General features: G+C 35.6%; 1 protein-coding gene across 2 annotated transcripts; it reads right to left on the bottom strand.

Moving 5' to 3' along the window:
- Positions 1-1,949: 1,949 nt before the first annotated feature.
- LOC306848975 (rab11 family-interacting protein 1-like) lies at positions 1,950-25,056 on the bottom strand. 2 transcript variants are annotated; one of them, XM_079383774.1, is made up of 5 exons: positions 23,974-25,056; positions 12,951-13,369; positions 11,863-12,730; positions 5,607-5,715; positions 1,950-3,976 (listed from the first exon to the last, which is right to left on the bottom strand). In XM_079383774.1, exons 1-5 carry the CDS (start codon positions 24,315-24,317, stop codon positions 3,788-3,790), a joined length of 1,929 nt encoding a protein of 642 aa, XP_079239900.1. In that variant the 5' UTR covers positions 24,318-25,056; the 3' UTR covers positions 1,950-3,787. The 2 variants fall into 2 exon arrangements, with proteins under 2 accessions (XP_079239900.1, XP_079239901.1); XM_079383775.1 differs by lacking the exons at positions 11,863-12,730; positions 12,951-13,369; positions 23,974-25,056 and adding exons at positions 7,122-8,828; positions 9,362-9,505.

Below are 25,056 nucleotides of genomic sequence, written 5' to 3'. Positions count from 1 at the left end.
CTTTTTCAATAGTAGCAGTCAAGGTTATGGTTAGTGCTCTTACATTAGACTGGTACAGAAGGCCACAATACAGAAGGGGGCTCAGGAAAAGGGGTAAACGCCTCGTTAAACTCTATTGTTGAACGTCCTATGCAAAAGTTAGTAGTTCTTGTAGCCAAAAGTTGAAAAATAAAATTGCCGACTCTTTATTAGAATTTAAGTTTCACTGATGTAGGTATTAATTGGTGTCTTGGTCACAAGTTGATTTTTGTATTGTGCCGAATATTGTTCAATATTGAAATGTGATATGGTGAACAATTTGTTTGTTTTAACTTAGGAGTGTGACGCCTGGAAATTTCCATTGATTATTTGATTGCATTTTGCAAGTGTTTCAAATGAGTCAAGGGTAATTTGGTGGGAGTGTAGCTGACGCTGATAGGTCAGTTATGAGTTATGAATAACGTATTTGTGATTTCAGGAATTAATGTTTATATTGTTTGTATCTTTATGATTTCACGATTTAAGTGGGAATTTTTGTGAATGTTTTAATTACATAATTTTGTTGGTATTGTTCTTTATTTCGTTGTACTCCCAGTTTGACTAAAATTAATATCACATGACCTGATTAATTACAAACTTTTTAATTACAAACAGAATGTAACTGCACTGCACACATAAAAGACACATCACTATCTGCACATAATATCATAAATATGTCAGTATGGAACTGGTAGGATCATTAAATCTATATTTGCTCATTAATTCAATGTGTGTGCATGCATTAAACTCCACTTTGATTGAATTTGGATTTACTGATGATGATAATCAGTCAAAATCAGTTGGTTTTTTTCTGCTAATTATCTCTTGTTTCAAGTTACTAATTAGCCAATATACTGTTGACTGCATAACCTTTAAGCATTGTGTAAGGCAATATAATTAGCTCAAGATATTTTGATTGTTGTGTTGTGACACCAGGCTCATGCTGTTTGTATATTAAAGTCAAATAAAATAGCAGCCAAGTATCATTTCAACACAGTGCACATATAATAATGAAGGCCATGACATCCTCTTGAGCTCCCTGGCTAGCAATAGAGATCATAGTGTGCTGTATCATGCTGCCATCTAGTGCACAAAACTGTACCAAACCAGCCAATTCATTAACCCTATAAAGCATGTATCATATTTGATGTGCATATTTCTAAGGCCTTTCAATTATCAATGTGATAGTTTTGGTCTTCGTCGTTGGAGTCTGACTAGCTTTTAGCAAGTAAAATCCTTTTAGTATAGTTGTAAAAACATCCACCTTCAAGTTGTTGTTGCTGTTAAATCTGTACTGATTTTTACACAAGTAAATGTAAGAATAACTTTTATATTTTTAGTAATATTTCAAGATGAACATTTACTGGACTGAAGCAAATTTTAATTCATTCAGACTTTTTTTAAATTTTTTTAAATCATGTTAAAATCTGAGTTTCAAGCTTTTGAATAATGCTTAACCGTATATTAATTGTACATGCATTGAATTATACGTTTGTCCTCCACAATACAATTTATAGAGCTTTGATCATAAAGCAAGCAATTAAATTACATTTTACTCTTAATATATAAAAATATTATTTTAGGCTTTTTAGGTTAAACAGTTGTTGCCATGGTTGTCAAATACACAGTCACCATTTTCATTAATACCAATAAATAATAATTATACTTTGATTATACAGGGAAGGTTCACCACAAACAAAAATTAATTAAATTTTCATTTTAAACCTGAATCACCTTTATTTTTTTTTCTCTGTGGAACACAAAATAAGATATTTTGGACAAGATTTTAATAAGGATAAATGTCTTTGTTTGTCCATACAATAATCTAAATATTTTATTTTATGTTCCACAGAGGAAAGAAAGTCATACAGGTTTGGAACAACATGAGGGGGAGTAAATGCAAGGTTGCTGTCGTATTATTTTTAATTTTTAGTGATCTATTCCTTAACAGATCATTACTGCAAATTAAAATAGAAATGCTATGAAGCCTTGTGTACTACTCTTTAAACATTAACCAAGAAATAAAAATAAAAATAAAATAAAAAAATCAATAGCATTAAAAAAAAACATGCTACATGTGTTCAGCTAAATTTATTCAATGAATTGAGGCATAATCAAAATTACATTTTTGCAAGTGTTGAAATAAAGGAACAAACCACTATATTCATGTCTTAATGACATGATATATTGAATAAAAAGAAGGCACAGGTCTAGAAAATATATATATATTGTGCATATATGCATAGCATCAGCAATAATTAATAAGGCTTCTCATTCAAATTCAGACGGAGAGTTTGGAGTCAGCAGAACCCGATAACAGTGAAAATGCTGAGAGTGAACTCACTCAAACTGTTTGACAACACTTGAATGAACACAGCTGAAGCTCTTATGAAGGTTCACATGACTGAATATATAACAGCAACACAGAAAACGGAGACTGACAACAGAATCAACTTAAGACTAATGACGAGCAGATATATACAAGACATACAGTTAATTCCTCCATCCTTGTCAGAGGGACCATTCTCTCCCCGTAGGCATTTAAATGGATAAACAAATGTTTACTCACTGATTAAAAACATGAGAAGAGGAAACATGGAAGAGGGAGTGGGAAACAGATTTTGAGTAATGCAGGGTAAGACTTCAGATTTACATCATAGATCTTTGGTTTCACAACAGACAAGCTCTCAACAACACACTGCAGACAGTGACGTCAAAAGACTACATGTGTCGAAAAGATCCCAGTTTGATGAAAGTAGCGCATTACCTGACATTCAGGAAACAAAATCCTGCAGACAGTTATTGCTTGTTCCTTACAGAACCACAGAATGTCACAGTACGTACATTGCGCTCAAAAGGTTGTCTTCAAAGAATGCTAAATAATACCTAGTCAAAATCACAACAATATAAAACAAACATGCAGTTTGACATGTAGCATAAAACATGAAGATCCAACAGCTGACTGCCAGTTCAGCTGAAAAAAGAAACATTTACATATGCAGTCAATATGCAGGGTAATAAAAATGATTTGTATATCTAGTGTTTGATCACCAACAGAGCTTTCCATATGCAGAAGTGTGCGTAACAGGCAAGAAAAATTATTCTTCATTAAGGCTTTTCTACAGGGTATTTTAGATAATTACTTAATATAAAAACACTATCCTTCATAAATTAAACACCCCGTTCAAAGTAAAAAGTGCTTATTGTCTACATTCCTAAACAATAAGAGGATTTTTACCTTGATTTGAGCCCCAACAGACATAAGGCCGCATTAACACTAATGAAGCGTTCTGATCAAGACTCAAGGCAGCAGTCAGGATCTAAACACAAATCACTTCAGGAAGAAGGAAAATCTTCAAATACAAGCTTAAGATTGCAATAAATAATGCATTAAGAAGCCCTCTCTTAAATGGAAAGATCCACAGAAAACTTAGATGATCAATAAATATGATGTGTTTGTTGTTGGGAAGCTTCTCAGGAGGAGATTGTACCATGATCCAGCAAAACAAAAACACCCCCCCCCCCCCCAGCATTCAGTTATTACAGGGAGATCTGACAGACTACACAATTCTTGTCGGCTTTGATATAATATACATAATGCACATATGCCAGCAACTCTAAAAGCGTTAAATACTCAAGCAAATCAACTGATTATGAGATGTGACATTGCTTTCAAAATCCTTCTGGTTGTATCAGCCAAATCCCACCATATTGAAGTGTCTCAGTGTATTGATCTGGGAATGGTTAAATCGGATGTTAGGATCAAAGCCTAACACTTGGATTGAAGTGAAAGCAGGATGGCCGGTTTCTCCTCCATGACGCGAAGGAGCAGGTTATCAATGTAGTTCTCTAACTCCAGGATCCTGGAATCTTTCTTGGAGAGCTCGGTCTGTTGCTTTACCACCAGTGTGATCAGTTCCTCCTGTGTGAGCTGAGTGTACGGAGCACTATCTACATTCTGGATACGCAGTGAAACGAAGTAAGAGAGAAAAAAAATGGTCAACTCATATACCAATGAAAAGTCTGGGAACACTTGACTGATGTTTTTCATGATCTTAAAAACGGACGGATTAGCAGAAATTACAATTCTGTACAATTTTGTCTACATAAGTGGAAAAATACTTTTTGTTAAATGCTAAACTGGCATCACAACATTATAGTGTACAATATGTTGATTGTATGAATATCTATTTTTCAGCATTAAGAGATATTTACCATATTTAAATTTGTGTGTCAAAAGTGTTAAGGCATTTCCACACTGAGCGCAGAAAAGCGAAACAAATATCGGACGCGATGACGCACTGGAATAAAACAATTGATTTCTATGAATGCTTCGACATAGACCGTGAACCTTCACACGCCAAAAATGTGAATTTTTTTTTGCACCAGTTCGACAAATCTTTTCAGTTTCGCAAAGCACGGGCCGTCCAATAAGATTTGAGCTAGGATCACATGATCGGAGCAGCTCCTGTTGCACAAAAGTGTGAGAATGGTGGCGCGGTTTCAAAAACCAGTGTAAACAAACACCGAAGAAGAGTCTCCCGGATAAGAGAGTGGATGCTGAGTTCTTGTTATCGTTGGTATCTGAGAACAGATTTATTATCACATGTACAGAAACATTTCTAATAATTCTCCATTGAATCATGTGATCTGTAGAGAACCGTCCCGTTCTTCCACGTGTGCGAGTTATGAATCAGAGCGCGTTCACTCTCTAGTCTAGATCTTCCGTATAGAAAAAAAAAGTGAAATGTTTTCTACACAAAATATGAACGCAAATAGAAATATGATTATAACGATATATTTTCTGTATGTTTTTTGTATGCAGCTCATTATAGCAATAAAGGATGTTTATGACAAATACGTAGCGTTATTAAACACAAAGAGTGCATGTGTCTGCTTATTATAGAATAAAATAAACTTTAAGCGGAAGTTATTACAAGCACTCGATGATGGTTTAAAGTGGGTAAACAAATACATTAATAACTACATACATTTTCAAGTGTAGCTTGATGCTAATTGTACTTCTAATTATACTTTAGGATGTAGCCTATGCTTGTAAGCATTATAGATAGTTTGTGTTTCTGGTGTAGAACCAAACTTTGTTTTTCTTAATTTAGATGTTAAATCACATACGAGATGCGTATCTGAAGAAAAATGCATTTCTGGTCAGCGCCCCCTAGAATGCAGGCATGAATTAGCAGAAGGCGAACAATCGTTTCGCGCTCGATATGAAAGCACCATTCATCTGCAATTCTCCTCGCTTTTTCGCATCGTGATCAGTGTGGAAAGGCCTTAAGATCATGGCAACTCTAATATAAATTTTAAAATAGGGGGAAACAAGCAAGCATGATTAAATATCCAATTTTAGTGGATAGGCCTACTTATGTTTAAAAATTGGAGTAGACAAAAATGCAAAAATTAGTAGACAAAAGATTGATTTATGTGATTATAACATTATTTTCTTTTCAAAACTTTTAATTCTCATATTTTAACTTGTGTTACTTCGGGGATTTAGCTTTTTAACAACTTTAAATGATTCTTCAATGTACAAAATACTGAGCAGGAAATAAGCAAGAAAATTACTGTACCTTTGACTTTTCAGCCATTTCCTTGATGGTGATAGTCTTCGGGTCTGTCCCGACAGCGATAACACTGGAAGACTGGCTCTCAGTGCTCATGGGTTTCACTGGGTGAGGCCTGAGTAAGAAGAGAGATAAACATATTACTGCAATGAACATGAAAACTTGACTGCTGATAACAGCATGTTCCGTAATCCAAGAGGAGGATGTACACTTTTAACAATAAAACAAACATTTAAAAAAATGCTCAAATGAAGTGAACAAGGGCTCTTGAAGACAGCATTCGATTAAGGAGACATGGGTATGTTTGGAAAGGCATACTTTTTTACTCCTCTCATACAAAGAATTCAGTATTGGGTATGTGCATTTTCTGTATGCATAGTGGATCTACATTTGCGAACCACTGTATCTACAGTATTTTTCCCCAATGATGACTAGACACCACTTGCTGAAATAAACATACAATTAATGCATCAAGTGACAAATGTAGCACATGACACAGTTTCCGAAATGTTTGTAGCATACTACATAACTTTTAACACAATGTAAATAATGAATGCACTACAATAAATATACTTTCTAATATGCAGGAAGCAGTTCTTGGCATGTGTTAGCAAACCATTCCAAACTCACCCAATGTGTAATACCCAACAAAACCAAAAGTTCAATAAAAGTACAGCAGAGAAATTACATGTAAAACCCAAATATAGTGAAAGTGAAGTGACATACGGCCAAGTATGGTGACCCATACTCGGAATTCGTGCTCTGCATTTAACCCATCCAAAGTGCTCACACACAGCAGTGAACACACACACCATGAACACACACCCGGAGCAGTGGGCAGCCATTTATGCTGCAGCACTCGGGGAGCAGTTGGGGGTTCGGTGCCTTGCTCAAGGGCACCTCAGTCGTGTTATTGAGGGTGGAGAGAGCGCTGTATATAAGCACATTTGTGGCAAAGCAATCAAGAATTATGCAAATATCTCACAAAACAACATGATCTCAAGAACAAACTCAAACTCATGCCTTCATGTCAGTATATATGTACATGGAACTAGTTGTGTTCATCAAATTTATGTAAGCTTTAATGTGTACATCATTAAATCTCACATCTACAGCCTCTCATATGGACTCAGTTTCAGAAAATGTACACATTGTGAAAACAATCTAATATGGCCTACACTAAAGAAACCCCTGTATTATTTGAGATATTGCCTTTGTTCTATTTACACAAGTCCTTCAAGACCATTACATTTTGAACGACCAACAGCAGCAATCAGTAGCAAAACCCCAAGCCCACAATCTCGACCCTCAAGATCCCATGAATCATGCAACCAACCATTAAGCAACATACCCTTACGCAAACATACCCTTTAATCTAGCAAGACCGGAGATTGATTCAGGGAGTTTCAGGTTAAATTGCAGCTGTTGATTTGAAAGCCGATGGGTTTAGCACAACAGGGATGACTGACTGTTAGAGGAGTTCAAGGAGTTGTTAGTAGGGATCGGGAGAACTTTTCTCACCTTCTTGAATTAGAAACTGCACTTCCACTACCATTTTGCAGAGCAACTGGCTGAGCCTCTGATGGCGAGACCCAAGCGCGAAGAGCCGCCTTGTCCCCTATAGGGGATTCAGATGTTACTACGGTGGGGTCAGTTCTGCTTGGTGGAGCAACACTGGTTACAGTCAGCTCAACATCTTCAGCATCTTGTGAAGACTGAGAAACTGATCTAGCCATACTTGTATTCTCTGTACCAGCTTTTACAGTAGTTGTGTATTGCCGAGATGCATTTTTCTTTCTAAGCGAAAAATTTCTTTGAAATGAGGTTCTGGCTTGTTCAGTGAAGCTGGGTGATTGTTTTCCGTGCTCTGATTTTGGTGATTTGCTTTTCTCTGAAAGGTTTGTGACTGGATCAGTTGTACCTTTGTTTGCAGACTTGTTATCTTTCTTATCAAAGGTTGATGTCTGATCTTCAAGATTTCCCATTTGCTTTGGACCCTTAGTGAACAGGTCATCTTCATTTGTGGTCTTCTCTGGTAAAGCCCAGGGATCTTTAGATAGTAGGTTATCACTTGGGAATGGGTCAAGATCAATCATTCCTTTCCCCTCAGGTTCATTAGCCAGTTTTCCCAAATGCAGTTCTTCTGGACTTTTGAGGAGGTCTATGTCAAACCCATCTGTGGAAATACTTCCCTTCTGTTGTTTCCCGGCTTTGTTGTTTTCTGATGTCATGTGTTGATTGGTTACCTGCTTGTCTGGTTGGACTTGTCTGACTGGGTCCTTGACTAATGATTGTTGTCTGGGTTTGACTGAAGGCATGTCTTTAGCTACATCATCAGCCTTTGGATTTATATTTTGTATGGATCTGGCAGCTGGTGTAGGCTTCTCTTTTGACTGGGAGAGTTGATGGGTAATGGCATCAGGAGTCGGAGACTTAATTTCCATCTCCTGAGGTACATGTCTACTATGGACAGCGGGAGGTGGATTGTTTTCCAAGTTCTTGGAAGCAGAGTTTCTAGGCTTATTGACAGTGGTATATAAAGACTCTCTTATATGACCATGTTGGACATTAGTCTCGACAGATGGTTCTGGTATCGCAGGAGCTTTGGGTGGAACTAGTGCCTCTTTGTGCCTTGCTGGGGCAGGGGGAGGTGCCTCATGATTTCTTTGGTGCTGGTTAAGGTTCCCAGAGGTTCTGTCCTTTAAGATCGCAGATTTATTTGGCATCGGCCTCTCAGGTCCATCTACACTTATTTCTTCAGAGAAATCCCAGTTTCTTTGGTTTACCTCTGCAACAAGATGGTCCCAACGTGTTTGACCCGTCACCCCATGCCTCTTCTTTGGATAGAGTGTTTGATAGTCTGGGAGAGGAAGAACAGGCCTATCTTTGGAGTTCTGGGTATGCTCTTGTCCCCCATTATCAGGATGGCTTTCAGTCTTAGATGAGCCCCCAAGATAACCAGGGGGTAGAGGAGCCTTTCGCTTCTTGTCAGATTTGGGAGCTGAGAGGTTTTCCATGCTGGACTCACTTAACTCAGTGAACGTTCTCGGAGGTTTAGCAGGTGCCAGAGAAGAATGAAGATCAGAAAACATACCAAAAGACTTAAACGGATCAGTAGAGAGGGATGGGGAAAGCGGAGAAGCGTGGATTGTGCTCTGGTTGTCTACAGAGTCTGAGGGGGATTGGGAATGGCTATTATCTGTTTCAGGCAGTACACTCAGAGCCAATCTGCCAAAGAGTAAAAAACATAAAATGGTCAACTTACAGCTAAAACAGCACTTACAATCCAATATGTTTTCCGATATGTTTCTGCTGGGCATTACATGCAACTGAAATCCATTTAATACAAACAGCACATGACTCCCCTGCCTATCCTAACTCAATGCCTGACATTCACACTTTATATGAACAACTGAACATTCATCAGATAATAGAAACAATGTCTTTCTAACTATTAAAATTAACCTAGCAAGATGTGATGTTTTTGATGTAATTTAAGTGGATTTCCTAAAATCTTGGGACAAAAATGAGCCTGTTAAAAACTGGCATTTATAAAAAAAACTAACATAACTTTTACTAAAAACATGTACTATTATTGTTTTATGTAACTATTAATCTTTCTTTCTTTAAAGAATTTAAATACAGTTTGATAGAAGGAAATGTACCCTGCATTTCCGATTCCAAGTTCTACGCAAACAAACAGAACTAAACCATATTCCCGTCTCTTGTTATTCTCAGCTTTTGTAAAAAGAGTTACTCACCATATTAGTTAATCATAAGACAGAAGTTCCTAAAATCCTAAAACTCCCAGTATAAAAAAAGCAAGTCTACAGACTTTTTTCCTAAGACCATGTCGCTTAGTCACTGTCTGGGAGAGTACAAACTCATCTTTTACAACTTGTTTCACTCCAAACCAGAAGATCAGCACTTGACGATCCAGTCCACATTCCTTCCTCCATTAACCAATCAAATGCCTTCAGCCAAACAGGTTAAGTAAGTCACATAAGGTCAAAATGCAAATCATTCAATACAATAAAACCTTTGCCGAGTACACTTTATGATCATAAAAAAAACAGTGCCTAAAGTAATTATACAATAGGCTATATTTAGTATGTATTTGAAGTAGGTGGCTCAGGTGAAATTCTGCACAATCTGCCTATTTTCGGTCACTTATGAACACTCAACTAAAGACTGAAAGAAATCAAATTTATTTGTAAGTTAATTTATGAATCAAAGAGGTATCAATTGCTGTTGAAAAGGTGAATAAATGATGGCCAGACCAATTTCAAATTAAAGACACTAAAATCACTGTGTTTCAACATGTTCCACTTTCACCCAAGGGTATGAACTCAGTGATACCTGAACCCCAATGTTTAGTAGAAAAACAATGATCTCATCCCGTCCTGACAGACAACCCCCCCACACACATACAGACACACACACCCCACACTTTTACAATGGGATACAGCTGTACTGAGAGAAAAGAACGAAAATGCTAAAAGCTAATGGAGGTTTGAATGTGCAACACTTTCCATAAAGACCTCGGTGTGGAAAATCTGGCAATTTTTGTGCACTTACTCTCTTGACCTGTAAGTGTGTGCAATTTATTTAAGATCTTCTGTTATTAACAATCTGTTGAAACAATTTTTGCAAAGGGGCTTTGTCTAAATAACAGAGTTCCCCTTTAAGAGCAGTGGAGCAGACAGAGGTGAGAGGAGTCGAGTTTCAGCATGGGTTTTCCTCAGCTCTCAGGTGGCAAGATGCTAACTGCATTACAGAGCAGCCTGACTTATCATTTAGCATGCAGCCTCAGCATGAGATAGGCTGAATATAATGCAGCTTACAAACCTCAAACCAAAAAGTAACATAAAAGACAAAACATTCAAGTGTTTTGCTTAAAACAATTTCTAATAAATAAGAGAGTACATCACACGTACAGTATAGAAATATGTGCTCCTCTGTTTGAACCAAACAGTCATGCTATTCAAATAGATTCATAATGTATACCATCATTTTTTAAATACAGTAAAAACAGTAATATTGTGAAATATTATTGTGATTTAAAATAACTATTCTAATAGAATATAATTTAAAATGTAATTTATTCCTGTGATCAAATCATCATTATTCCAGTCTTCAGTGTCACATGATCCTTCAGAAATCATTCTAATATGTTGATTTGCTGCTTACTGAAAACAGTTAGTATAATGCAAGAATTCTAATAATTAAGGTGTTTTTTTCCATATCCTTGAATACAAGGTAACATCTAAATTTAAAAATTTTATTTTTAGGCACCACTATAATGCACAGTAATAAACAAATATTTATCTGCTTATATTTTAACAAAAACAGTTAAATGAAAGCAAACTTACCAGCTCTAATGCTTGCTATTATTAAAAAAAAAACTGAATAAACAGGCACAGATGTACTGCGGGTTAAGTAGCCAGGGCTATTTTTAAATGTCAAATAATGTTCATTGTTCATATTATTTTATGTAGGCCTACACGTTTTATACATTTTAATATTTATTAAGTCACTTCGGTCTGCCATAATGACACACATAATGGCCACGCTGGGCAGCAGCCCTCCAAAACCTCTTTGCTGATATCAGTTTTAAGATTTATTTTAATGTGGATGTGGTTTGGATTGGGTTCTTTGTGTTTTTAAATGAGTTGACTACAGAATTAAATTAAAGGTATAGATTACAGGTAATAATGTAGTAAATAATGTTGCGTTTCTTGCACAGATCGATCGTTTCGCTTCATAAGAACTTAATATAACGTCAGTAGCAACAGGTATTAATTTTGTGTAGCCTGATATGCTTTTTTGACTCTCAAAGTGACTGCAGCTGCTGTCTTGCATGTTATGAAACATAAAGGGCTACAGTTTCAGCTACAAATCTTCTTTACTGTTGTACTGAAGAAGAAAAAAAAAATTGAATGGCCTGAGGGTGAGTAAATTAACAGCAAATTTCCTTTTGGGGATGAATTACCCCTTTAATGTTGCTGTGGATAAACAGCTCAGGTGTTCTGGTAGATACCATGGTTGTGGGTTTAGCAAACAAAATCCGTGCAGGACTCTGGTTAAACTAGTCTACCAAGCTCTACAGGAAATGTATTGGTCCATTAAATTGGATTAAAACCATCACAACACTGCTAGCAAAATCTTTGCTAATAATATAGTAAATATGCAATAAATCTTCTAGCCCTAAATAGTATACATTCTTGGATGGAGGAAGTTATTCAAGCACATGAGCACTCACCTTGGCTTGACCGCGGACACTTTCGCTGTGCGGCTGGGGAAAGCACTAGCGGGTGGAGTCGGGGTGAGGGTGGTCCTGACGCCCCTCTGTGGGTCCGTGGACCTCTCTTCTGGGATAGAGGATGGAGTATCTGGGGTGAGGGGAATGTCTTCGAATGGGTTTATAGAGGATGGCACATGCAGATGTTTGGGTTCATTCATAGCTTCCTCTCTCTTCTCCTCCTTCTTCTTTCCAATGCCAAAGAGAGAAGAGAGCCGTTCGGTTACTCTGCTCTCCTCATGGTGCCGCTGATTCTCGAATCGCTGAGTCTCCTCCTCGCGAAGCTTCCTCTGCAGCTCTTCCTCTTCCTTGCGCTTCCTTTCCTGCTCTTCAAGCCTGCTTTTCCTCTCTTCCTCTTGTTTTCTCTCTCGTTCTTGCTGCCTCTTTTGCTCTTGATCTTCCTGTTGGTCCAGCATCTCTTGCAGGCTTTTTCCTTCGGGTTTCTTACCCCTCTCCTCCACCTCTACATGACTCCTATCCTCTAGAGGGCGCTGTGGGGCAAGAGAAGCTTTGTCTTGCACTTCAGGCTTGTATGATGGGATATTCAGGCCTTTAAGTGAGTCAATGGAGATGTCGGACGTATTTCGTTTGTGGTATTTACGAACATCCTCTACTGAACCCTTTCCTGAGCTGTTCAGACTTAATGTGGAGCCAAAATTAGATTTAGGTTCTTGCTCCTCTGCATAAACGTGGCTGCCGTTGATACAGAGGTTATTCTGCTCCTGGATGTTTTGTTTAGAGCGGCTCAGAAGAGAAAAGGGGCCAAGAGACACTTTACTATCTGAGCTGTCAGTGCGTTTGTGTCCCAGTAGTTTAAACTTCTTTTTCACTGCAAGAGAAGAGGACAATATGTATTAAAACTGCAATGTAAATGAGGTCCAAAATTTATTTGAACACTGTCAGAAACTTAAGCCACATTTATAAATGTCTAACTTTATTATAAACAACAAAAAACATTCAAAGCAGATATTTAAAAGCTTAATCCATCTAGTTAAAAAAAAAAAAAACAGGGAAAAAATATTTTTGGACAAGATGACCTATGACCTTACCATCAGGAGAGCCCACATTAAGGCCGGACGATCTGCTGCTGCTGAGTGAACTGTTCTTCTCAGGCAGGGTGCCCAGGGTTGACATGGACTGGGACACATTCCTTTGGAGGTTTGTCTTTGGTCCAAACAACGATTTGAGTTTTGATTTCTTCTTTTTATTGTCTGAACCGCCCTCTCCTTCCCCTTCACTGTCTGTTCCCACTGAAGACGGCACGATCGCAGAGGCAGAATCCGACAGGCCGTCCTTCTTCTTACCACGAATCTTATCTTTGAGTTTGCTGATGCCAGAGCGAGGTTTGTCTGTCATGGAGAGGTCAAACATGCTGGCTGTCAGGTTATTCCGCATGAACTGAATGTCCAGAAAAACTTCCCCTCGGTCCTTCTCCTGTTTGCCATTCTTATCCACCAGCTTGTACCAGCTGCAAAGAGAAGTAAACAAGATCTTCATTAGATTGCAAGACAGTTGTGCTCTGTTTTTGTTAAGGATTATACTTTATTGTAGGATTATCACTTATTTTATGTTTATTTAATTAATTAACATTAGCTTATTAAAAGCATTACTTTCAACACACATGAATTGTTTTTATATTAATTAATACTAAAATGTTTTTTGTTGTTGTTGTTGCTTTATTGAAATAACACTGAAATAAAATAAAATATAAATATTAGATGAAGATTTTAAACTTTAAAAACTTTCTTAAATTTAAAAAAAAAAGTTGCTTTGGCAACTAACTAAAATAAAGCTACATAAGAATATAAAAAAACAAAGACAAAAGCACATAATTAATAGAATATACACTAAAATGAAAAAAATAAATACTGAAAATATAAAACAGCTAATTCAAAAATATGAATAAATGCATTTTAAATAATAATAAAACAGTATAAAAATAATACTGAAATAACACTGCATCAAAGTCACAAATGTAATTTGTGATTTTCGTGTCTTTTTGGGAGCATTTCACATATGCCTTGTTGAAAACTTTTTGTCGTTTGCAAAACAACTTTTGCATATATTTTTTAAAAGACAAAAATTATTTTTGTAGAGAATAAAAAAAGAAAAAGAAAAAGTGGAATAACCCCGTAATCCTTGGATGGTTGTACAATATTGCATGGCTACTTACCAAACAAGTAAATAAACAGATGTGAAATAGTTTTATTTTATTTTTATTTATTTTATTATGTGAGAACATAAAAAAAACAATGCAGCAATTGACCATTTAGAACTAAATATTCCTAGAGAGTCGTGTAATACATAAATCTAACATTCTCCCAAATGCACACATCTGTGATTAAAGGGGTAAAGGGTATGATACCTTTTGTATTTTCACATTTAAAAAATGGATAGAAAATTACATCAGTTTCATTCAATGTTTGAAATAGTAGCAGGTTCAAAACTAAATTACTGTATGAATAGAAAGGCTGGAACTTCACGTGGGAATCGAACCCTGTACCAGTAAAAGATACAAAACGCAGAAGCCTGCCTACTGATGAAATAAAGGAAAATATCTTTGTTTAGCTTCTGCTTGTCGTCTCTTGTTCAGCAGAGCGGCAGGTGGGAGAGTTCTGGCGTTCAGTACGTGTAATCATGGACATGCCATTATCCACCCACACTGTTGTCATAATAGACTCCTGAACACAGGGATCATGGGTAGTCTGCAGTCACACTGACACCAAACAGCGGCTCCTGATTAAACGTGGCATGTGATCAGAGGAAGTAGCTGCAGCAGAATTCCAAGCATTTCTGTTTGGACCCCCACAGGATGAAACTTTTGAACAGACTGCTACTATAATTTTAATGACAAACTCATGAAAGCATTTTCCCCCTTTGGTTGTGCATCAAATGCAATCAATTCCAGCAAAAGATTGTTTATACATTTATATATTATATATACATTATATATACATTATATTAAATAATATGAAATTATATTATAGCCATATCATTTCCAGCCTTTTTCTATTTTTCTTTTTGTAAAGCATTTGTCAATTTCATATTTGTATAAAAAAAGAAACGTAAAAGGCAAAAGGTGTACATTTAAAGACATACATATATATACACATATATATATACATATACATATATATATATATATAAATGAGAGAGAGAGAGAGAGAGAGAGAGACTGACAGACAGAGAGATAGATAATATACTATGTGTCTTTATACTTCAAAATGTTACATTTAATTCAATGTGCTCCTTGCCAATTCTTTGTAATTATATGTAAAATTACTAGCATTTCTGAGTTCACCAGCTAATTTGGCAACTAAATCTTTAAATTTACTGGCCAATCAGAACTTGCAAAAATAAATCAAACACAAAAACATAACAGCTTAGATTTAAATATATTAATTATTATTTAACCTAATGAATCACTGAATGGCTTTTATGACAGTCAATCATGGTTTGTAGATACTATGAAAATAAAATAAATTCTGTGTGACTTCTCTTTATTTTGTTCTATTTCCAAATATAGTTGAATGTTAATAGAATTTATGTTTAATGGTAAATACATTGAAGATTAATGGACATATTGTTAATTCATAAAATGATCAGCTGTTTCCTCACAAAAGTCAATTATAATATCAATTTCAAAATCTAAATATATATGTTCTTATTATCTTCTTATTTAGCCCTGAATGTGGTGTCTTAAAGTGCAGAAATGGTTTTCTAAAAGAATAGCATTGACTGTGATTTAAAAAAAAAAATCATTTTATAGGATTAGTCCGTTAGTGGACCTTAAACTCAAACCACAGCAGGAAACTCAGATCTGTAGTTTCAGGGTGGAGAAAGACTAACGGGAAATCGTGCCTATCAGCAATCAAAGCTCAAGGGATTAGATAAGGAAAGTTCTTTCAAGATATCTCAGGTCTCTTTACATTATCTTCTGCTCTGAAGTTTGTTTGGAGTGGACTAAAGGGAATGTGAACAACAGCCACCTGGCAAACTCAGTACAGAACATCTCATCTAAAATAGATAGCCTACAACTAGACCTATATATATATATATATATATATATATATATCTTTTAATAGGTCACCTTGCAGTAAAAGCCATTTTCAGTCACTTTCACATGCATTCATTTCTTTAATACATCATTCTCTCACAGCTCCCAGGAATCGATTCAAACGGTCATGCCTGAAAAGTTCAGTTATCAGAGATGACATTAAAAAAAACTTGACGAATGGGCTTCATCCTACGCATTCCTCTGAGCTATGCTAACACCCCCACACACGGCAACGCTTGAGGCTTTATCTCTTCACACAGCGAAAAACAAACAAGTGCTGCTCTTAATCCGACTTCAGCTGCAGTCATTAACCAGCCTGCTATCACACTGGTCACATTAACACAAACATCCAGGAAGCAGATCTACCAAATGATTTCATCTAGGTTCACTTTATGAAGATGAAATATGTTTAAGTGATCATTTCATCCACATACAGGATGAGCCTTCATCTACTTTTATATACTAAGTATTTATTTCAATACAAATGTATACATTTGCTAAAGTATTGACACAGATTTTACCGTTCAACTTGATTGATTCATATCCTCGATTCAGTATCGATTCATTTAGATAAACAGGTACAGTACGTCAATTTTTCTTAAGGAAAGAAAATCTCTCAACTAAAGCTGTAAGCTGCATGAAACTACACATTACTATAATATTAAAGATTAAAATCCAAATGTCCAGATGTAATTGCTATTTATATTTAGGTATAATAAATCAACAATCAAAGAGTTATATTCAAACATTTAAATTGTACATAACACAGTTTTTATATTTAATGACTATGATAATTATGTTTGTAAAAAATATAATGAATATGTAATATAGTGCATATTTAGCAGAATACCACTCTATAGAGTTTTTTTTTTTACTAACAAGTTTATAATTAATAACAACTTAGAAGGAGAGGAGAGATTCATTTAAACAATTAAAAGAAACAGAGCTATGAAGAGTATTTAATCTTCACTGAAAACAAAATACATTAAAATGATATAAAAAAATAATAAAATGTATAATCCAATTAATAAAAAATATAATCAGTTTAATCATTACTTTATGCTGGTTTAAATTTAAATAATTTTGATTTAATTCATTTAAATTTGAATTAAACTAGCCTAACCTGGGTGTGAATTGAGCACATAGGGGTTAACAGGAACCATGAGTTCTCACCGATTCCTTTTAGTTGTATCAGGTACACAAAACCATGTTTACAGAGAAACACTAAACCTCGGACCCAGCCACTGTGAGACTGCAAAACAAACTGGTGCAGCAAGTTTCATCTGCTCTTTTATTTATGGGATAACAAATGATTTCATAAAGGGATTTAGAGGTCATATGACACAGGAAAAGTCGGCCTAGATAAAGGCACAGCTAAATAATTAGAAAACTGATCCACATAGGTAAAGAAATTAACCACACCTTAGTCCACATGGACCTGGACTAACACAAAAAATATGGCTTCCGTAACTGATATCGCTAAAACGTGACAGCCTTAGGAAGAGGATAAAAATGCCATATTAATTTCAGCTCAGAACGGTTTAAAAATTAGTATTATTAATATAGTATTTCATTTTTGTCCTCTATTAAACTTTTTAGAGACAGTGATCAGCTGGCCCGCACCTCAATGTCAACATTACCCTGAAGTTGGACAGTAACACGACACCAGCAAGCTCGAAGAAAAAGAGGAGGCAAAATTCAATCCCTCGAATCTACATATAAGAGAGGGAGAAAGAACGGTAAAGACTTGTGTTTTATGTGCAAAACATTGCAAACTGCTTGCAGTGCACAATATAATGAAGCCAGTACCAACATCTCAGACTGTAAATATTATCTGATACTAAGGCACTTTATTAAAGGAATAGTTCACCCAAAAATGCAAATTTGCTTAAAATGTATACTCACTCTCAGACCATACAAAATGCAGATAAGTTTGTTTCTTCACAAAGAAAGAGATTTGGAGAAATGTAGCATTACATCACTTGCTCACCAATGGACCCATGTAGAGAATGGGTGCCGTCAGAATGAGAGTCCGAACAGCTGATAAAAACATCACAATAATCCACACAACGACTGTTTTTACTTGTTTGTAATTTGTTTTTAACTTCAAACCATTGCTTCCAGCTAAAATAAGTAATTTCTCCAGTGAAAAGTCTTGTCTGAATCAGGAGAGACATCAGCACAGATCAAGCGTTGTTTACATCAAAACAGTCCAAAACAGTTCTAAATGACTATGTCAGTGGATTTTGATGTGAGAGGACAACAGGGGATGAACTTTTTCACGGAGGAAGCATTTTTATGGGTTATTGACTCAAAATCTGACCAGAAGTGACAGTTTAAAGTTAAACAAGATATTAATTGGTTACTTGTGGATTATTGTGATGTTTTTATCAGCTGTCTAGACTCTCATTCTGATGGCACCCATTGGTGAGCAAGAGATATAATGCTAAATTTCTTCAAATCTGCTCTGATGAAGAAACAAACTCCTCTACATATTGGATTGCCCGAGGGTGAGTAAATTTTCAGCAAATTTTCATTTTTGGCAGAACTATTCCTCCAAGCCTCTCCAGAAAAACACAAAAATCCACATACTGGCATGGAAGTTGTGGATCTTCATGAAAATAAAACTGCAAATATATATTATGTTTAATTCTTTGTAGGGTCATTCCGTGTCAACTCAACCAGAGGTCCCCAGCTCAAGTTTTAGATTTTGATAATATTTTTTTCTGAAGACAGACATGTATAGTGATAAAAGCCAAAATATCAAATGTCATGAATGAATATTTAGTGAGTAATCCACTATTTTGTAGATTCAGAGCTAAATTATAAGGGGGTAAAATGACTTCAGAAAGATGGCAGCATCATAATGTTAATTTAACACAGAGATTGGTAGGTCTGTTAGTAAAATCTGTTGACTTTAGAAATCTGTGTTGCATTATGTGCCAATGGTGACCGTTCAAAAATGGGGAAACAGCACTTTTCTCCAAAGTTTGCATGTCTGTAACTCACAAAGTATTAAAGATATCTTAATGCCCTTTTAGATATTGAGTCTTAAACTTTCCTTTTGGTATCTTCATTCTTAAGGCCCTATATGGTTCAGTTCCTGAGATATTGAAATTTCAATATGACTCCAGGAGGAAATTGTTCAAATGTACACATTTTCAGTGGTCAAAAACCAAATGTGGGTGAATTTGCAAAAAATATGATACTTCTTTTCTTTTAAAGAGGAATGTCTGAAGAACAAATAATGTTGAAACTAGAACTGTATCTCGTTTCCTTCTGTCAAAACAACTGCATTGTTATTTTTCCAAAGTTTGCGTGCCTATAACTCAAGAAATATTAAAGATATTGCAATATGATTTTAGTTTCTAGTTCTTAATAAACTTTTCTTTTGGAATCTTCATTTTCAAGGCCCTATATCATTCAGTCCCAGAGATATGGGGATCTCAATGAGGCTCCATTTTCAGATTGTTGAAAATGACCTATTTTCAGTGGTTGATTTGACACGGAATGACCCTGTACTTGTATTTGAGAAATTTAGTTTGGATAAAATGAATAATAATAAGAAGAATGAATAAAACACAAGTGCTAACAGATTACTGATAGTCTGATTAGATCTGTGAGACACACAATAAATGAAGTCATTCAGTGATACTTAAGTAAAGACCTGCATCGAAACACACCTGCTTGAAATAAATCACATATATAAGTGTTTACATTAATATCCCATTATGTCATAAGACGCTTTGCATTCCACTTTTACTTTCTTTGAGTGTATCCACGTAGGTTTAAAGTCACGTCATAATTATTAACATACTTCACAATTACGTGAGTCTCAGGCACAATGCACACCTGCTTTAAATGACAACCATGTGAACTGGGGCAAACCCAAGGCAAATAGACAGGTCTCACACGTCATTTTCTCTCTCTGTTCTGAACCATAATAGGAAGTCAAACTAAAAGGCAAATAATAGGCTCTGTATTTAAATAAAGAGCAGCCCTCATTTCCACTGCAGAACAAACATTTTGTTGTTTTTTTTTCTTAAAAAAAAAAAAAAGAATATGTGTGACCCTGGACCACAAAACCAGTCATAAAGGTCAATTTTTCAAAATTTAGATTTATACATCATCTGAAAGCTGAATAAATAAGCTTTCCATTAGTTTGTTAGGATCGGACAATATTTGGCCAAGACACAACTATTTGAAAATCTGGAATCTGAGGGTGCAAAAAAATCTAAATACTGAGAAAAATCGCCTTTAAAGTTGTCCAAATGAAGTTCTTAGCAATGCATATTACTAATCAAAAATTATGTTTCGATATATTTACAGTAGGAAATTTACAAAATATCTTCACGGAACATGATCTTTACTTAATGTCCTAATGATTTTTGGCTTAAAAGAAAAATCTGTAATTTTGACCCATCCAATATATTTTTGGCTATTGCTGTAAATATACCCCAAATATACATATATCATAATATTTTATCATTGTAAGTTTTTCCATTATTATATTAAACATTGGATTTTTCATACAGTTGTTACATATTTCTATCATAATTTACTCACTCTTATAAACTGCAAAGCTATAAGCTTTGAAACATAATAATGGGATAAAAATAAAAAGGTAATTGTGATTTGTTTTCTAACCACTCTGACTCTTTTTGTCCTCGTAATTGAGTTTATATCTCAATAATATTTTTTTTTTTCACAATTCATTTTTTAAGAATTTCAAGATATAAACTCAGAATTGTCAGATAAAAAGTACCAAAAAGTTTTTATTCCATAGTGGAAACAATCCATTAAAAAAAATATTTTGAAGTCCTTTTCTTTGCAAAAGGCCAAAATATGCTCTTGGTTTTAATTTGATTAACCGTGTATCTCCAGTGCTTATAGCTATTTCAGATACTAAACTGCACAAACCAGATCTACCAAAGGAAAAGAACATGGTGTTCTCTGTCTCTCTCAGACACACATTTTATTCTTATAGGCTATGGAAAGTAAACACTAATGTACATAGTTACACACCATTAGCCAAACCTTGGGTGTCACTCCTGTGACAATCAAAGTCGTTATACTGGGCTGGGATGGGTGGAGAGGAATGTAAAAAACCTGTCTTTATGTGTAATACAGTTAGACTGGTTGTGTGAGATTATTATTGGGACTATTAGTTCCATTTATTTGCTTGGAATGATAAACTATGACTTGTCAGAAGAACACATCTGAGGAAAACAACATGAACTGACCCAAGAAAAATTAAAGGATCAGCTGATGAAGTTAATAACCAGTTGCTCTTATATTAATAATTGTTCTGCAGCTAAGTAAAAATATAATGACTTAAAAGGGCTCATGGGACACATATTTTTATCTCAGCCTAATTATGATAGAATCATCCTAGCTGAAGAAAAAAAAAAGTTGCAAAAAGTTATTCTACATTAAGTTAAACTCACTCTCATCAATTTTTTAAATCACATGAGCATGATGGGTCTTGTAATTCAAGTTATAATAATAAAAACAACAGCAATAATAATACAGCATGTTATTTTATACTGAACTTTTTATGTTTTTAAGGAGACTTTTCAAAGCATTCAAACGCAAAACAAGTAAACCAAACATGGTCATGGTCAAGTCATGTGTGTGTTCCACTAATCCAAACAGAATGAGTAGGAGTGGAAAAATAAAAACAAGGACAAATGGAGCAACAAGGACAAACGGCAGGACCTCGAACACCGAAGGCCACAGCTGCCAAACCACAAAATGCCCCTATGACCAAACCTAAAGCAAACATACAGCTCTTACACTTCCCTTTCTCTCTCTCAAAGACCAGAACAGGAAGTCAACTGGACAAATCAGCAAGCTGGCCTAATATGGAAATCAAGTGAAACTCACACACCTTCTGTTTTTGAATACGAGCAGCAGCCCTCATTTACAAAGAGCTAAAGAAAAATGAAGCTCAAGCAACTCCTAAACTATAACGATAAAAAAAAAACAAATAAAAACTGTACAGTTTATGTTGTTTCCTACCAAAATCTATGCCTATTTATACATTTTCCATGGAAATAGTTCTTGTCATTTAAGATCCAGATCTAACATTCGGACATAACATTTTTACTCAGGGTTAGGAACTTTTTTTTTTTTTTTAATAAATAAATAAATAAACATAACTTTTATACAATACAATAACTAAATATTATCCCCAGGTTGTTGTTTTTTTTATGTCCTTCATGTGACAATATTTTCTGGGTCATATTTGCAGCACCTACACAGCAACAATGTGAACACCTTAGCAACCTTTTTAGACTATTTAGTAGGTTTGACTACCCTAAAGTAAACTGCTGAAGTCCTCATGACAGCTCTGACCAGGCTAGACAGAGGCCTCCAACGCAGTCCAGTAGACCTGTGTAGTTTGTTCTTGGGAGGAGATCAAAGAACACCATACAACACAATATAAATATGAAAGGAGAGCACTAGGAATAATGCAGCTGCTTTATCTGCTGTAGCTGTACTGATGGATGATGGAGTCAATTATGTTCAGAATAATTCATGACTGCTATTAAACTAATTTATTGCTATTTATCAATGTAAATAGTTCATAAAGTATATTCAATCACAGATGAAAATAATCAGAAAATGTGTGAAAAGAGGCATGAAAACTTTTTGAATTTGAAGATCAAGGTAAATTTAACTTCATTTGTCTTCTGGAAAACATGTATCTTCTGTAGCTTCTGAAGGGCAGTACTAAATGAAATAAATATGATATTTAGGCAAAACAAGAAAAATGTAGTTATCTTCATTCTGTTCAAAAGGCTATTAATGCATGGTTTTTCCTTCTGGAGCATCAGTGAGCGTTTGAACCTTCTGTAATAGTTGCATATGAGTCCCTCAGTTGTCCTCAGTGTGAAAAGATGGATCTCAAAATCATACAGTCATTGATGGAAAGGGTTCAAATGCACAAAAATGCTGGAAAACCAAAGAATTTGTGGGACCTGAAGGATTTTTCTGAAGAACAGCAGGCAGTTTAACTGTTCAGGACAAACAAGGGACTCATGAACAACTATCACTAAACAAAAAAAATCACAGCTGTGGATCGTTCAGGTAACAACACAGTATTAAGAATCAAGTGTATGTAAACTTTTGAACGGGGTCCTTTTTATAAATTCAACTATTATTTTCTCTTGTGGACTACATGTATACATCTTTTATGTTAAATATCTTATTCAGGTCAGTACTAAATAAACAATAACATGCATTTTATATGATCCCTCTTATTTTGGTAAAATAATTAACATTTTGCAGATTCTGAAAGGCGTATGTAAAGTTTTGACTTCAACTGTGTGTATATATATATATATATATATATATATATATATATATATATATATGTGCGTGTTATAGGTTTTTTTCATGCCACTGATTTTTAAACATGGGACAAAACATTTCATGACTTTCACTGCCATTAAGATTTATTTTGATAAATAAATGATCGAAATTGGTATTTATTTCATCACAACAACTATGTCACTGATATTGTAAATCAATTGTTTGTTTTTAGAAAATTTCTATACAAGGTCCAGAAACAATAATATTAATATTTGTGAATTCAATAAAAATATGTTTGGAACCATCCTGTAGTGTTCATTAATTCATTCAATCCATGTCTTGTTGACTCATACTGAGTGGGGAAAACATTTTTATAAAAAAAGGACACAAATAAATAAATTAGACTGTACCCAAACATAACTTTGAACTTGTGAAACAGCTCAATTAAAAATAACTCCTGTATAATGTTCACAGGAACTCCCAGGAGGCGAAGTGTACTTTTACTTGCCTGATATTGTTGTACAAGGGCGGAGTAACTTACTGAAACCAGCCCATGCAGAAGAGACCCAGACATACAGTACTATGATTAATTGTTTCGTAATTTATATCAGTTTAGAGTCATGATGAAATGTTATTATGACACAACTCGAACACCCACACAAAAAACTTCTTTCCCCACAGAACAAAATGACACTCACTCGGTCTTTTTGCGTGATCTGTTGGCATGGAGGTCCACTAAGTTGATGACAGCCTGTCCCAAAAACTTGTCCAGCCCCACCAGGGCTCTGTGCATGGCGATGATGTAGAGCGTGCATCGCTCCGCGTCCCCGTGATAGTTCGGCGGCAGATCGAAGGTCGCCTCCTCTTTCCACTCCGGCGAGACGCATTTCTCCGCTACCGAGGTGGAAAACTTGTCCTTGGCCACCTGCATGATGGCATAGGCGTCGTTCGTGCCATTTTTGCCCTTGATTCGCAGGTTTCGCGCTTTGAGCACCGTTACCTGAACGCTAGTGGGATACCACTGCTGGTCACCCAAAGACATTCTCAGTTAAAGCAACCGGGACAAAAAGTTGGTTCGTTAGTTCGTTCTAGCCCGCTTGATGTTTGCCGTGCGCCGCTCTGGCTCCTGAGTGTAACTGTTTGGGAGATATCATAGGCCCCGCCCCTCACGCATGACGTACACGGTGTACCAAGCGCTCAGGTGATGCAGGTGTCATTCTTGCACTATTTAAAGAAGAGCTTTTGATAGTACACTTCTAACCCTGTGATAACGTCTTTTTAAATCCCGGGTTAAGGCCACCAATGCCTTTAACCTTTGGTCATAATTTAACCCCCAATTAAGATGCTAAATGTGTCCAGTAATAGACTTGGTTGCTAAAATGTATCAGCGAGTTGTTTAGCAACGGACAACCAATCAGAAACTGACTCAGCGATTACCTTATTAATAATTCATGCATCACAGAAACCTTCAGTTCAGTTTACCTTGATGGAGATTTTAAAAACTATTCTCGGAATGTCTTTGTTGAAGATTTCCTCATTAGCGTTTCCTCAATTTACTTCCTCAGACTTTATTAAGGTCAAGTGTGAATCACAGATAAAGGCTATTCAAGAAAACGGCAGTATGAGTAACGTTAGTTGTTTTGAAGTCGATTCAGATTGACTCGGTCTCCTACTATCTGTTAATCACTGTATTCGTTTATTTGGTTATAAAACGTTACCGAGGTCAGTGTTATTAGTAGCTTACTAGCATGATGTTCATTCCTTTGTTCAGTGTTTGTCCC

This window comes from Barbus barbus, assembly GCF_936440315.1.
Source record: "Barbus barbus genome assembly, chromosome: 29".
Lineage (NCBI taxonomy): Eukaryota > Metazoa > Chordata > Actinopteri > Cypriniformes > Cyprinidae > Barbus > Barbus barbus.
The sequence above is the reverse complement of the archived record's forward strand: the minus strand, read 5'-3'. Positions and strand labels throughout refer to the sequence as shown.